The sequence below is a fragment of the Phalacrocorax aristotelis genome, chromosome 1, assembly GCF_949628215.1.
Source record: "Phalacrocorax aristotelis chromosome 1, bGulAri2.1, whole genome shotgun sequence".
Lineage (NCBI taxonomy): Eukaryota > Metazoa > Chordata > Aves > Suliformes > Phalacrocoracidae > Phalacrocorax > Phalacrocorax aristotelis.
In genome coordinates this window covers 134,536,883-134,550,099 of record NC_134276.1, presented here as the reverse complement: position 1 = coordinate 134,550,099, position 13,217 = coordinate 134,536,883, and the positions used below count along the sequence as shown (strand labels likewise).

Below are 13,217 nucleotides of genomic sequence, written 5' to 3'. Positions count from 1 at the left end.
AAGTGGCTACTGCCCTTTCCAAAATATGTTTGAGCAGAGGTAACTTGTGTTCCTCTGACTGGTTGAGGTTTTGATGGATTGTTGTTTTCATCCATTTTGGACATGGCTGGAATCAACTGTGACTGGCATGGGGCTGTTCACTTATTATCCCTGCAGCCCTCTACTGCTGTCAGGCTGCTCAGTCTGTATAATTTCTTGACTTTCATGGAAACACAACAAAGCTAAATTTGCTCTATAACTTTTATTATATCTGGTTGAGAATGCATTGAAATTAGTTTTGCAAGGATGGCCCATATTTGAGCCAGTGTCTAGAGAGTTTCCTTGTGTTCAAATTGCCCAATATCTACCCTTTAAAACTTTTGCCTGAAATTCTCCACATCCACTTCTTCTCAAGGCTAGTTCCATGAACTCGTTCCCCTTGCCCTTCAAAGGCTCCTCTTGGTGAATATAGATTTTCCTTCTTGTTTCTTTATAGATAAGGAGGTTTGAGCACCTTGTTTTGTTTTGCACATTTCCCACTTCTGATGTGTGTCAAACTGTCCTGGAATTTCATGTATGCTGGCATCTATGTGAGAAGAATCACTTCTGTTTCCTACCTTTCATCTTGGATCCATGTCCAACAGATGGAGACTTTGAAAAGCCATAAGTACTATTCTTGACACTAGGAAATGGTGGAGTGGGTTTGTGTTGGTAGTAATTGGCCTTGGCTTTGTAAAAATGGTTACATTGGTTGGAAAAGCAGTCAGGTGGAAAGTAGCATAACAACATCTACTCCCATCAAACTCTCGGGCATGTCACTGTGGGAACTGAATAAGTCAGTGGTTACATGCTGGGTGTTGTGTTTCTGGCACAGAAGTAGTTCCCAATTTGTGTACAGAGGAGCTGGAGCTGTTTTTTCTCAGCTACAGACCTGATTCTTCTCCCAGGGGAATAAGGAGAGCTTCTGTAATGACACCAATAGGAAAAGATCAAGATCTGTAAATGTAAAATGGTTTCCTATCCCTATGCGTGCTTTGGTTATGTTTCATGAACATGGCCTAAATGCAGTCATGGACATTTACATTCATCTGTTTCAGAAACAGATGGAATTAGGAGCTTTTCCAGCCCTTCCCTAAAGGGTTGGGTGGTCATTCTCTTGTATAGAGTCCTTCCTTGCATTTTTTTTCAGGGTTGAGTTAAGGGGTTAAAATAAAAGCAAGTGACAACTTTTTCATTGAATATTAAACTACTGGAATAAATATTGCATCTATTTGCACTGCTTGCTTTTTTGATGTCTGTGATGACTTTCTTAATGTACAATTTCTTCATTCAGCCCATAAACTTTCCATGAAAATACTGGGGGTTTTTATAATTTTGTTATAAGTAAACTTCACAAGAGCTGTGGCTTTGCTTCCCAGTTTATTCCTGCTTCATTCCTCAAACACTTGCAGCCCTATAAGATGTCTCACAGCCTTGCACTTCCCACTCCTAACTTTTTATTGAGGTACTGTATCGCTACTAGTATGGTCACCGCAAACATATTATTTTGCAGAGCCTGCTCTTTTTCTCATGTTTTCTGCCTTGAAGCAGTCTAGAGTTCAGACGTATAGTTGCTGTTTTTCTGTTTCTGCTCTTTATGCTTCCATCTCCAGGAAAAGAATAAAATCTGTGTGTTTGCTTAGACTTGGTGCATAAGAGCCAATGTATGGGACCTGCATAGTCTGCCTCTTGGCACAGTCTTGGTATCCACTCTCAAACAGTTCTGTGGTGCTACCTGTGAATCGGGTCTAAGCTTGCTTCTCCTGTTAACTGCTGAAGTTGTCAGTAGCTCAGCCTTTTCTGCTTCTCCTCCTGACTTTTAAATCCTGGACCTGAGACTTCTGTGGTTTCCTCCTCTCATTCCAAGCAATTTCAAATCCTGTACCAGTGACCCTGTAGCTTCATGTTTCGTTAACTATTGCATTCATATTGCTGTTAATACCATCTTCCTCATTTGTCACCATGAGCATCTTTTCTTTGCGTCTATGCAATGGCCTCTCCTCTCACATTGAACATAAAGCTACTTGTCTTCATTTCTCTTGGCCCTGAAGGGCCTAATCTCACTGTGTCATCTCTTAAAATCAAGGTGTAAAACCCAACTGTCTTCAGCCTGCAAGGTATGCTTTTTCCATAATCGGACAAGGATTGCTTCACCTCTTCCAGCCAGTGCCCCACCTTCCTGTTTATGGGAGCTCCCCAAACCTCTCACAAAGCTAAGCTTCCCCCTCTGTATCTCCTCTGAAGAATGTTCCTCTTCTGGGATCCCTGCAAGAGCCAGAAAGCACTTTTAATTCATTGTATCATGTCACACTGATAAATTCTGTGTAACTATTTCCAGGTACTTCCCCACTGTTGTTTACTTTCTTGTACTTGGAGTCACAGAATCACACGCTTGTTTAGGTTGGAAGGGATCTCTTCAGATTTTCTAGTCCAGCCCTACTGCTCAAGCAGGGTCAGCTACAGCAGGTTGCCCAGGATTGTGTCCAGTCAGGTTTTGAGTATCTCCAAGGATGGAGACTCTGTGCAGCCTGTGCCAGTGTTTGACCAGCCTTACAGTAAAAGAGTTTTGTAGGTTATTTTTTGTTTGCTTGTTTGTTTTTGTTTATTTGTTTTGTTTTTCTTTTTCCTTCTTGTTTTCAGATGGATTTTCATATGTTTTAGTTTGTGCCCGTTGTTTCTTGTCCTCTCATTGGGCACTATTGAGAGGAGGCTGGCTCCTTCTTCTTCATTGCCTCCCATCAGGTACTTAAGTGCATTTATAAAACTCCCCCCAAGCCTTCTGCAGGCTGAACAGTCCCAGCTGTCTTAGCCTCTCCCCATATGAAAGAGATTCTCCAGTCCCTTAATCGTTTTTGTGGACCTTTTGCTGGACTCACTCCAGTATATCCACATCATTCTCATGCCAAGGAGCCCAGAACTAGATGCAATACTCCAGATGATGTCTCAGCAGTGCACAGTAGAGATGAAAGATCACCTCCCTTAACCCGTTGGCAACAATCCTTCTAATGCAGCATGGGATGCTGTTGGCCGCCTTTTGCCATGAGGGTGTATTGCTGGCTCATTGTCAGTTCCTTGTCAACTAGGATCCACAAGTCCTTTTCTGCAAAGCTGCTTCCCAGATGGTTAGCCCCTTGCATATACTGGTGCTTTGGGTTATTTTTCCCCAGGTGCGGGACTTCACGTTTTCCTTTGTTGAACTTCATAAGATTCCTGTTGGCCCATTTCTCCAGTCAAGGCCTTTCTGAACGGCAGCATAGCCACCTGATGTATCAGCCTCTTCAGTTTTGTATCATCTGTGAACTTGCTGAGGTTGTGCTACGTCCAGGTTATTAATGAAGAGGTTGAACAGTATTTGCCCCAGTTCACCACTACAGACTTGCCTCTAAATGGACTTTTTGCCACTGATTAAAGCGCTCTGGGCCCATCCATTCAGCCAGTTTTCAATCCACCTCCTTGTCTGCTTATCTAACCCATGATTTTTCAGGTTGCCTGTGAGGATATTATGGGAGGCAGCATCAAAAGCCTTACCAGAGTCACAATATATACAGCTCTGTACATATCTACCAAGATAGTAGAAACTATCAGGTTGGTTAAGTATGATTTCCCATTTGTAAATCCACATGGACTACTTCCAGTCACCTTTGAATACATATCTGGAAATGGTTTGCAGGATTACATGCTCCATCACCTTCTAGGGACAGGTGAGGTTGACTGGCCTGTTCCCTGGATCTTCCTTTCTCAATGTTTTAGGGCGAGTGGCTTTCCTTTTTCTTCTTTGTTTGTACTGGCGATCTTGATTCATGTTCATAGATTTTTATACACTGTGGTGATGTAATTATTAAGCAAAGCATGAGATTCTCCTTTTTGTTGGTAGTTTTAAGCTAAGCTATACAGATGCAAACTGGGAAACAGAATTTGCACCCAACGTTCTGCTCCTAAAACTCAGCCTCTACCGTGTGAACTAATGAATTAGTGAACTTACCTTTCTAAAAGTGAAAATAGCATGACAGAGTATCACTATACTGCTGATCTCTATAGATATATAATTCCATTGTGCATCTTTTCCCTGGGGTCACAACTTTCTAAACTTGTATTTGCATTATTTCTCTGTTCCAGGCCGAAATGAGCTGATTGCCCGCTATATTAAGCTGAGAACAGGGAAAACACGCACAAGGAAACAGGTAAGTGCAAAGTTTTCCCTGTAAACTTTAGCTTTTTTGGACCACTAGACATGATGAGGGCTTATGAGAACAAATCCCTTGCTGTTCACATGCTATTAGTTTCTGGCTTTGCTGGAAAAAGGTGGTTGTGCTGAGCTGGTTAACAAGAATGGTGGGAAAAGTCAGCTCAGCCATTTTACAGTAGGACTGTAATGCTCATGCCTCCCAAACACATCGTGACACACAATTTTTTTTACTATTAAACTGTGTGATTTTATTTATTTGCCCTACTAATTAACTTTTCAGTGAACATCAGTGGTCCTCTATATGAAGAATCTTTGTTCAGCCCAGGCAGATGGACAGCAATTGTGATTTTGAAAATACACAGGATGAAGAAGGATTTTTTGTAATTTGGGAATGACTGTGAAGGCTGTGCTGGACAAAGCACTGAGACATCTAGACATGCTTTGAGTAGCGGGGTGCTGGATGACATCCAGAAGCTCCTTCCAAACGAAATAATTCTATGATGTGTTTCAGCCCACATTAGAGATAGGGAAGTTCTGAGAGTCATTATGTAGTGGTCAGGGATATGGAACATGGGTTTCCCTTCTCCCAAAAGGAGGCCAAGCAAGATGGGGAGCAATGAGATCAGAACTCTCGATCCCTAGATTTAAGGGTGGTTCTTCAGTTTTAGAGGAGGTCTCTAGCTTCATAAAGCTATTTGAATTGGAAAAGGCCTTAAATGGCCCATCTTTCTTGGTCCCCCACCTCATTTCATTACACTTAAGTTATGTTCAGAAAAGCACCTCATCGCGACATCAACCTCCCTCTCCCTAACCCTAAACAATTCCTTATTACACAAGGTATCTAAAGCATGTTTACTTCTGCAAGTAGCTACCAAGTACCCCTCTGGAATGATGGATTTTGTCTTTCAATGCAGGTATCTAGTCACATCCAGGTCCTGGCAAGGCGGAAAGCTAGAGAGATCCAAGCTAAGCTCAAGGTATGATGGGTATCCTTGAACATATTGTGCAAGCCCCCTGAGTCAGCCATTCCCTCATCCATTCCCTCTTTGAATAGCCTCAGAAAAGGGTGAGATTAGCCACTGAACTGTAGTAAGCAGGGGAGGAAAAGGTACTTCCCAGGAAGTGTTGTGCAAACACTTGTATTGTTGTAGCTCTGTGACGTCTGGAGCAATTCTATTTAAAGAATAAAGAAACAATAACTTCAGTTTTTATGTGACTGACTTTTACCTTTGGTTTATGCTGCTCTCATCCAAGTCTGAAAGACCCTTAGACTTGGGAATATGCAAAGAATGTTTACCTGAAGAAGAGGGTTTATGGTTACAAATGCTGACAAGTAATAAGTCTCTGGTGTTGTGGTGGCACTGGGAAGGGGTAGCCTTACAGTTACTGCAGTGCTAGTTCCACCTCAATTAGTGGTAGTGATGTGGAGTTGTCTGTGAGAAAGTGTTCTGGGTTGACATAACCACTGAGAAAAAGCAATAAAGCTAGCTGGTATCTTCTCAGGTAAAATGGTGCCAGCTGGATAGACTTTGCACCTTGATTAATTCAGACCTAATTTGTAGAGGCCTGGGCTAATGAGAAAGAAAATGGTTGACTACTTGCTTGAGCAAATCTGTGTTTTCCTTTCTATAGGAGGAGCTCTGAGATCACGCTAATGAACTGATGATACCTCTTGACATTTGTTTCTGCTCAGATTTGAAGCAGGGAGATGGTTTATGTGCTCAGACTGAATTGCCAGAAATGTCAAGAAGGTCAAGTTTATGGTTGACAATTGCACACAAGGGTGTCCCCTGTTAGAATGTGAGCCATCCAGAAAGGGCTTGCTGAGCAGCATGTGAGGTCCAGTCCTTGTTATGTGTCACTGAGACAGCCAGAGAAGGTGCATGCTGATCTTCATGATTTGGTATGGCAATAAGTGATGTGGAGAGAAGTGTGTTTCCTTCCCTGATCTTCCAACCTCAGTTGATGATGAGGATCTTGACAGCCCAGTCCAGGCCTGACTGTTGAGTAGACAGCTGTTAGTGCTTCCTCTTGGCTGTCTGGGCAAGTCCTTGCTGGGCAACAGGAGGAGTGGACTGTCTGAGTGAACTGTTGGCACTCAAGTCTTGACCAGTGCTGAAGTGCATGCATCTCTATTGCAAGCAGTGATCACCTCTAAGTCATGACTGCACCCCCCACATCCCATACCCAGGTCCATTTTAGACATCAGTGTTGTGTCTGTTATTAGCCTGTTGTGTTTCCAGCTGCTCTGATAAAGAGAAGGAGCCACAAATTACAAGTATCTAATTCAGTACTTCTAGGTAGGGCTGCCTAAGCTTGAAACCTGTGGTGCTGTTAAGTGGTCAATTCAGGTGGAGGCCTGCATGAGAAGCAAGTTAGAGCCAGACGGAAACAACAACTGCCTGGGGTGTTAAAAGATTTACTGCTGCTTATATCTATAACCTTGATTCTGTTCCTTGCATGTCACAGCTCTGGGATTTGGCATGATTGAAAAGCCAGTCAGCCGAGCTTGTTTCCACTTAGCACACAGGAGCTGGCTGTTTTCCTTCTCAGGGAACGAAGGTGTCTCAGGGAGCTCCGTGGAACCATTGGTTGTTCTCCTTTTACACCACCCCAGGCCATGCTGTGAGCTCTGCCCTGCTGCCTGCAGTGAACCATTCCCCAGTACCAGACTGTTCCTTTCTGCCTGCAGAGGCAAGTCTGTAGTACTGATTCAACTCATTTACTTCTTTTCTTTTACTAGTCATTTTCATAGAGCAAGGAAGTGAAATCACAAAAGCTGCTGCCCTTCTTCCAAGTTCCTGCTGATAGCTGTGTGTTCTTTTATCACTGTTCATTTTCTATAGCAAGTACATGTTTTCATATTTATATCCTGGAGATCAGAGCAGCTACATGCTGACTTCTCAGGGCAATTACAATAACACTACCATCTCCACACAAATTGGAGTGTTTTCTCTAAGTGTGCACTGTGCCTATAACAGATAGAGGTGGGAAAGTAGGGAAAAGCTTAGAGAAAAATTCGTTCCCAGAACTCAGTACTTTTCCATGTCCTGGGTGGCTAATAGGTATCACCTGTACTAAGGAAAAAGAGAGAAATTGTGGTGGTATTATGTGTTTTGAGAATAATAAAATACAAACATTGCGAATGTTTGGTAAAAGTTTTTGTTGCTGCATTTTTGTACTGGAAACACAATAGAAATGAATAGACTACTGCTAGCTGAAAGAGCAAGGAGGTATCTTTTACAAAAACTTGCTTTTTTCAGCAGTCTGTCAGACATTTAAATCAAACAGAAAAACACAACAGGGGTTAACAGATAAAATCTTCCCTTCTTAATTGTTCTCTCTTTTTTTTTTTTTATTTCTTTACATTGATACTTCCACAAGTAAATGCTTCCTCCCCATAAACTCATGTAAGCTTAGGTAGGCAAATATGATTTTTCAAGTGAGAAAGTAACAGGAGGAAAAAAAAATATCGTTTTCTGCAGTGCAAACTGGGAAATGGTCCTTATGTATGTCATGAAAAACCAGAAAAGAATCCTTGCCCTTGAAAAAAGTTGTAGGTATTCCTTAAAGTATTCTCAAATGTATTATTTAAACTGGATTCTGAAAAACTTTCCCATAGCTTTGGAGAATCTTAGGAACTTTCTCAGCCATTAAAATGTTCCCCTTCCATTCACTTGAATGGTACTAACAGGAGTCACAGACACTAAAAAAGAAGATATGTAAGTATTGTCCATTCCTACTGATCATTTCACTTAAACCTTATCATTTATTCTTGAGCTTTTGTTATGCCTCCTCCAAATGTTTTTGTGTTAGATACATCAGAATCCCTTGGGTCTGAACTTTAGAAAACCTTAAAGAAAGTGGAGGGGTTAGAGAGAATGGAGACCCAAGGGTAAGAACTTACTGCTGTTCAATGAATGAAAGTGGTAAGTGAGAATGCCTGAAGAGGACAGAAAGAGCTTGCCTCTTTCAGCAGTCTCTCCAAGCCATGAATTCATCTGTGGCATTGCCCTTGTAATGTCACAGCTAAATGTGGAGTGTTTGAAGGATGAAGATTAATTGTAGGGCATGTAGGAGGAAAGGCAGAATGTGGGGAAGTGCTTCTCTTTGTCTGTTTATTCCTTGGAAGAAGTGAAGAATGCTATTTATTTTAAACATACATCAGACCTCCTAGTTGTTGCACTGCCATTGCATGTAAAAATACATGCTGTTCCACAGCCCTGTTAAAACACGAAAAGGAACGCCCTTGTGTATATGCCCTGGGAGGTTACTAAGATTTCCTGTTTCCCCAAGGATGGGAATAAAAGGATCACCTCTATCCGAGGCTAATGCAGTCCCAAATTGAGGTAGACTTTTTGCAGCGATGATGACAAACTCCTTTTGTGAGCTTGTTTTTAGAGGGTGTTTTTGATAAGCAAAAAGTCTTTCCTATTGAATATTCTTACCAATGATTAAAACACGAGTCAATTAGGATTGTACTTTCCATAACAAAACATTTCAGCTGTATGGCTGAAAGCCTTCAGACAGAAAGGATAAATGCTTAGTAGTGTCTAAACCAGTGATCCCAATATTTCAGAAAGGATGATTAATCACTACTGAAGCTATAGTAATAGGTGAAAGACTTATACACTTTGAAGAGTTCTTAGGACAGTTATTGGTGAGTCTGCTGCCCGTGTTTTGAGAGACACTTGCTCCCTACAAAGAAGCTGATGAGAATCCTGGTTATGCAGCTTTAGACCAGGCAACGTGTTTATCCTTATAATAATTGTTTTTCTTCTTTTCACTTTTGCTCATAGGACCAGGCAGCTAAAGATAAAGCCATGCAGAGTATGGCTACAATGTCATCTGCCCAGATTATCTCTGCAACTGCCTTCCATAGTAAAATGGCCTTGCCTGGTCTCCCACGACCAGCCTACCCTGCAGTTTCTGGGGTGAGTGAATCAGTGTCTTGAAGGAGTTGGGCTGAAGACACTTGAGTATTTGAAAGGGTGTTGGGACCTGCTTGGGAAAATCCTGATAACATCAGAAAGAATGGGCCAAAAGGCATTGTCTTTGTAGAGCAAATCTGTCATATGACTTCAACAGTTTGGGTCTGATTCTTTGCTCACAACAGAGCAGAGTTTCACTATATGCTTTTTATAAAATGACACAAGTGAGAGAACATCAGATCCTTTGGGTTTTTAGCTGCCTGAAATAGTTTTAGGTATCTGTATAACTTAGTCCATAATCTTGTTGGATGAAAACCGTTTGTGCCATCCTGACCCTTTCTCAAGCTTATTATCCCCAAGCTCATCCTGAGTGCTTAGATCACAAATTGTTGGCCCTTATATAAAATCCTTAATAGAAGAAACCTGTCAGCATCCCCTAACCTTTGAATTGGGCCTAGTGAGCTTTTGCTGAGCATTGATTTCTGCCAAAATACTCCTGTGCAGCTCTCCTGGGGAAAATGGTCCCTCCAAGAGAGTAAGTATCATTAAAGCTTTGGAGACAGAGGCACAGGATGCATACATAGTATTTACCATTAAAAACCTCTACTGGGCAGGTGCTTGCATGTCACTGGTAGTAGTGTGTAGAAAGAAAATGAAGACCAGTCAGAACCTCCACAAGGATGAAACCAGGAAGGTAGAAAGAAGAGAGATAGCTCAGGCACAACTTCAAAAGTCTGAAAGCTTGCAGTTTCTTTCCTCAGAAAGGAGCAAGCCTTGCTTTTCATCTCTGTCCTAAGAGTGGTGACTTTTGCCTATATGTTGTTCTCTTGCAGTTTTGGCAAGGAGCTTTGCAAGGTCAAGCTGGATCTTCGAAAGAGTGAGTATTCCTTCATGTGAGCATCCAAAGCAGGTGCTTCTGCTGCTTCCTCTGTGCTGCCTGAGGCACACCATTAGCTATTACAAGATTTATAAAACTCTAATGTAATGTAGTCTTAGCACTCGGACAGATCTGATAATGGATCTGAGACTTATGTCCCTTGGCTGAAGACAAACTGAGAGTCATGAGAGAATCTTAAATAGATAAAACCCTACGTTTTCATATGGTACCTTCAACATGGAATTACACCCCTTTAATGTGTCCCATGACTCAAGCAGCTTAATATGGGTTATTTTAGGGAGCTGCTAAACATAGCAGCCCGATAGAGGGAAGGCTGCTGCAGCTCCATGCTCCCAAGTTCAACCAGTAGTGAGGCTGAGCATGTATTCCTGGTAGGTGCACGCACAAATATGCTTCTACATACACACATATACATATGGCTGCCCACACAGAACAGCACAGACAGACAACACTCAGTAGATTTTATACCTTTAAGCTTGAAAGTGAACAAGGAAGCATAAATGTGAGAAGTTCTTTTAGAAGTTTGAAACATCTGCCACCCCAATGTCAGATGATGTTTCCAGATCCCAATTTTTCTTACAGTGTTGTTAAAATGGAGCTGAGCAGTCTCGAAAGGTTCAGTTGATGTTGAACATCTGTGAACCTGGGCCTAAATATATAGATGTATATCCACTTGCATAAATTTAAATCTATCTGTGTTTGTTTCTAGGCACCAGTGTATTAACAAGCTGATAAGGATCTTTGAATAACAAGTGTTAGGTGGATCCTGCTGAACACCTGCAGGGAAATTGTATTCGGTCCAGTCCTGGCCCCTTAGTGTTTTTTGAGTCTTTCTCCATGACCCTCTCTTGCCCACAAGGAAAGACAATTTCCTAAAGACACTTATGCCACTTTCTCCCTCAGGAGAAATACTTGTTCTAACCTGCACAAAGAGTTGGTCAAGAGTCTTTTCGGTTTGTTTTGGTTTGTTTTTTTTGTTAACCATCTCTGTGTACTTCCATAGCGTGAAACCTTTTTCTCAACAACCTTACGCTGTACAGCCTCCGCTGCCATTAGCAGGTAGGTAAGGAAATGTAGTTCCTTGTTTTGAAATTATATTCCAACTTCAAAAATAGCCAACACTTAAAAAAAGTACTTATTGAAATATTTTTAAATTAATTTTTATATAATTTCCTCTTATCCAGAGTTCCCATCCTTTTACTGAGAGATTTGAAGCTTTTAAATTTTGTTTTATTTAAAAAACCCACATTTTTTCCTGTTTTAGGTTGGTTGTTTTGGGGTTTCTTTTCCTTCTGGCTCAGTAGAAAATAAAAGTTTATGTATCTCTATTGGTCTTCTACCATGCTGCATGTACTGGAACACTGTTTTCCATCATAACATGATTGTCTTTCCAATTTCTCATTAAGTGGAAGAACAAATGTATTTTCCGTCTCCGTTTCCCCATTTTGAGAGGTTAATGGTCATGTTAATGGTGATGCTTCATTCTGACACTAAAGCATTTCATTTCACTGCTCATTTAGGGCTCAATCTAGGTCCTCTTAAAGTTGCTGAACATGTTTTCTCTGGTGTTAAAAACAGGTAGATTGTCTTTTGCATCATTACCAACCCTGACAGTGCTGTCTTAGCAGAGCGTAACTGACAAGCCATTTAGAGCACAGGTAGAGTGAAGACCTTGTGAATGGTGTTTTTGCATGATTACTGAAGTCATAAGAAAAAGTAATTAGTCAGCTTTGACAACAGGTACTTTACTGGAAAGCTATTACCAACTTTTCTCTTTCTAAATTTTGTTATATAAATCCTGTGTGCATAGGGTTTGAGTCTCCTACTGGCCTCTCATCTTCCCCATCAGCACCAGCTTGGCAAGGACGAAGGGTTGCTAGCTCCAAACTTTGGATGTTAGAATTCTCTGCGTTCTTGGAACAACAACAAGACCAAGACACAGTAAGATACACACCTGACTTCCACCCCTCATTAACTTTCAATCTTCAGGTAGCTCCCGTTCATCATGGATATCTTACACTACTCTGTGTGTATGGAAATATTTGCTTTATTGCTCTACTGAGAATAGAAAGCCATCTCTGGGAAGCACAAGATATCCTTCTCTTAGAGGACAGAATTGCCTATAGCGATATAGCCAGCTCTGTGCCATGTGCTTCTGGCCCCCCTTTCTAGGGTCATAGATGTTCACTTATCAGGGCTCAAGCCACTGAGGTCATAAGACAGTGGTACAGCCCCTGCTGAGCTATTCTAGCTGTCCTGTTCAGCCTCGGAGGATAGACCCAGAATCAGGTGATAGTAAGATCATATGAAGCCACATATCTCTCTAGTGTGCTGGGAACTTAAATTTGGAGGCAACTGGGGTGAATTTACATCAATGTATTTCCATGGTGTCATCTATAAAACAGAAGTAATAAGATTTGCTTGTCTCACTAAACCTTGTGATACTGCATCTTGAGACATACATTGGTGATAAGCCAGTAGCATTTCCTCTGAGATAGGAAAATTCAGAAAGATGACAGTATTTGGCTAGTACTTTGCTGTGGGATTTCATGCAGCTCTTCACAGGACAGGAACACTGATGTTTGAGTGACCTGTGACAGGTAAAACTCTGTATCTCAGGTTATTTCAGTCTATATTGCAGCAACATGAAGCAATGGTGGAGGAGTGAATGCAGTTAAAAAACCAACAATAATGTTTCAGGAGAAGCAAGAGCATGGATGTATTGGTAGGAGATAAATAACAGCATGAGCTGCTATTAGCAGAGATATTTCTGCTAATAGTTTTCCTCTTTTAAAAAGTGCTATCAAATCTTCAGGGACTTCCAGCAGTCCTCTGTGAAGAATCATGAATGTTCAGTATATACTGGACAATTTCCTAATTCCATGTTTTTCCTCTTCTTGCAGTATAACAAACACCTGTTTGTGCACATTGGGCAGTCAAGCCCCAGCTACAATGACCCCTACCTCGAGGCAGTGGATATCCGGCAGATCTATGACAAGTTCCCTGAGAAAAAAGGGGGCCTGAAGGAACTCTTTGAAAGGGGTCCAGCTAATGCCTTCTTCCTTGTCAAATTCTGGGTAAGGGAAGGACCCTTTGTAGGGTACCCATTTGCTATGAAGTTCTCACTTTAAAAGCGATGCTTCGCTAGCTGTTAGAAGACTGCTGCTTCCTGACAAATTTTCCT

The 13,217-nt window shown here is 41.5% G+C and overlaps 1 protein-coding gene across 16 annotated transcripts in view; it reads left to right on the top strand.

Annotated features, from left to right (window-relative positions):
* TEAD4 (TEA domain transcription factor 4) overlaps positions 1–13,217 on the top strand; it is a 56,354-nt gene that overhangs the window by 28,672 nt on the left and 14,465 nt on the right. For 11 of the 16 annotated variants that reach the window (XM_075110125.1, XM_075110089.1, XM_075110134.1 and 8 more), the window contains 7 exons: positions 4,135–4,199; positions 5,119–5,181; positions 9,004–9,138; positions 9,969–10,012; positions 11,037–11,092; positions 11,844–11,974; positions 12,937–13,110. In XM_075110125.1, the coding sequence (XP_074966226.1) occupies positions 4,135–4,199; positions 5,119–5,181; positions 9,004–9,138; positions 9,969–10,012; positions 11,037–11,092; positions 11,844–11,974; positions 12,937–13,110 (668 nt within the window). Of the gene's footprint in view, positions 1–4,134; positions 4,200–5,118; positions 5,182–6,757; positions 6,899–9,003; positions 9,139–9,968; positions 10,013–11,036; positions 11,093–11,843; positions 11,975–12,936; positions 13,111–13,217 lie in introns of all 16 variants that reach the window. The other 5 variants (XM_075110052.1, XM_075110061.1, XM_075110070.1 and 2 more) reach the window with 2 other exon arrangements.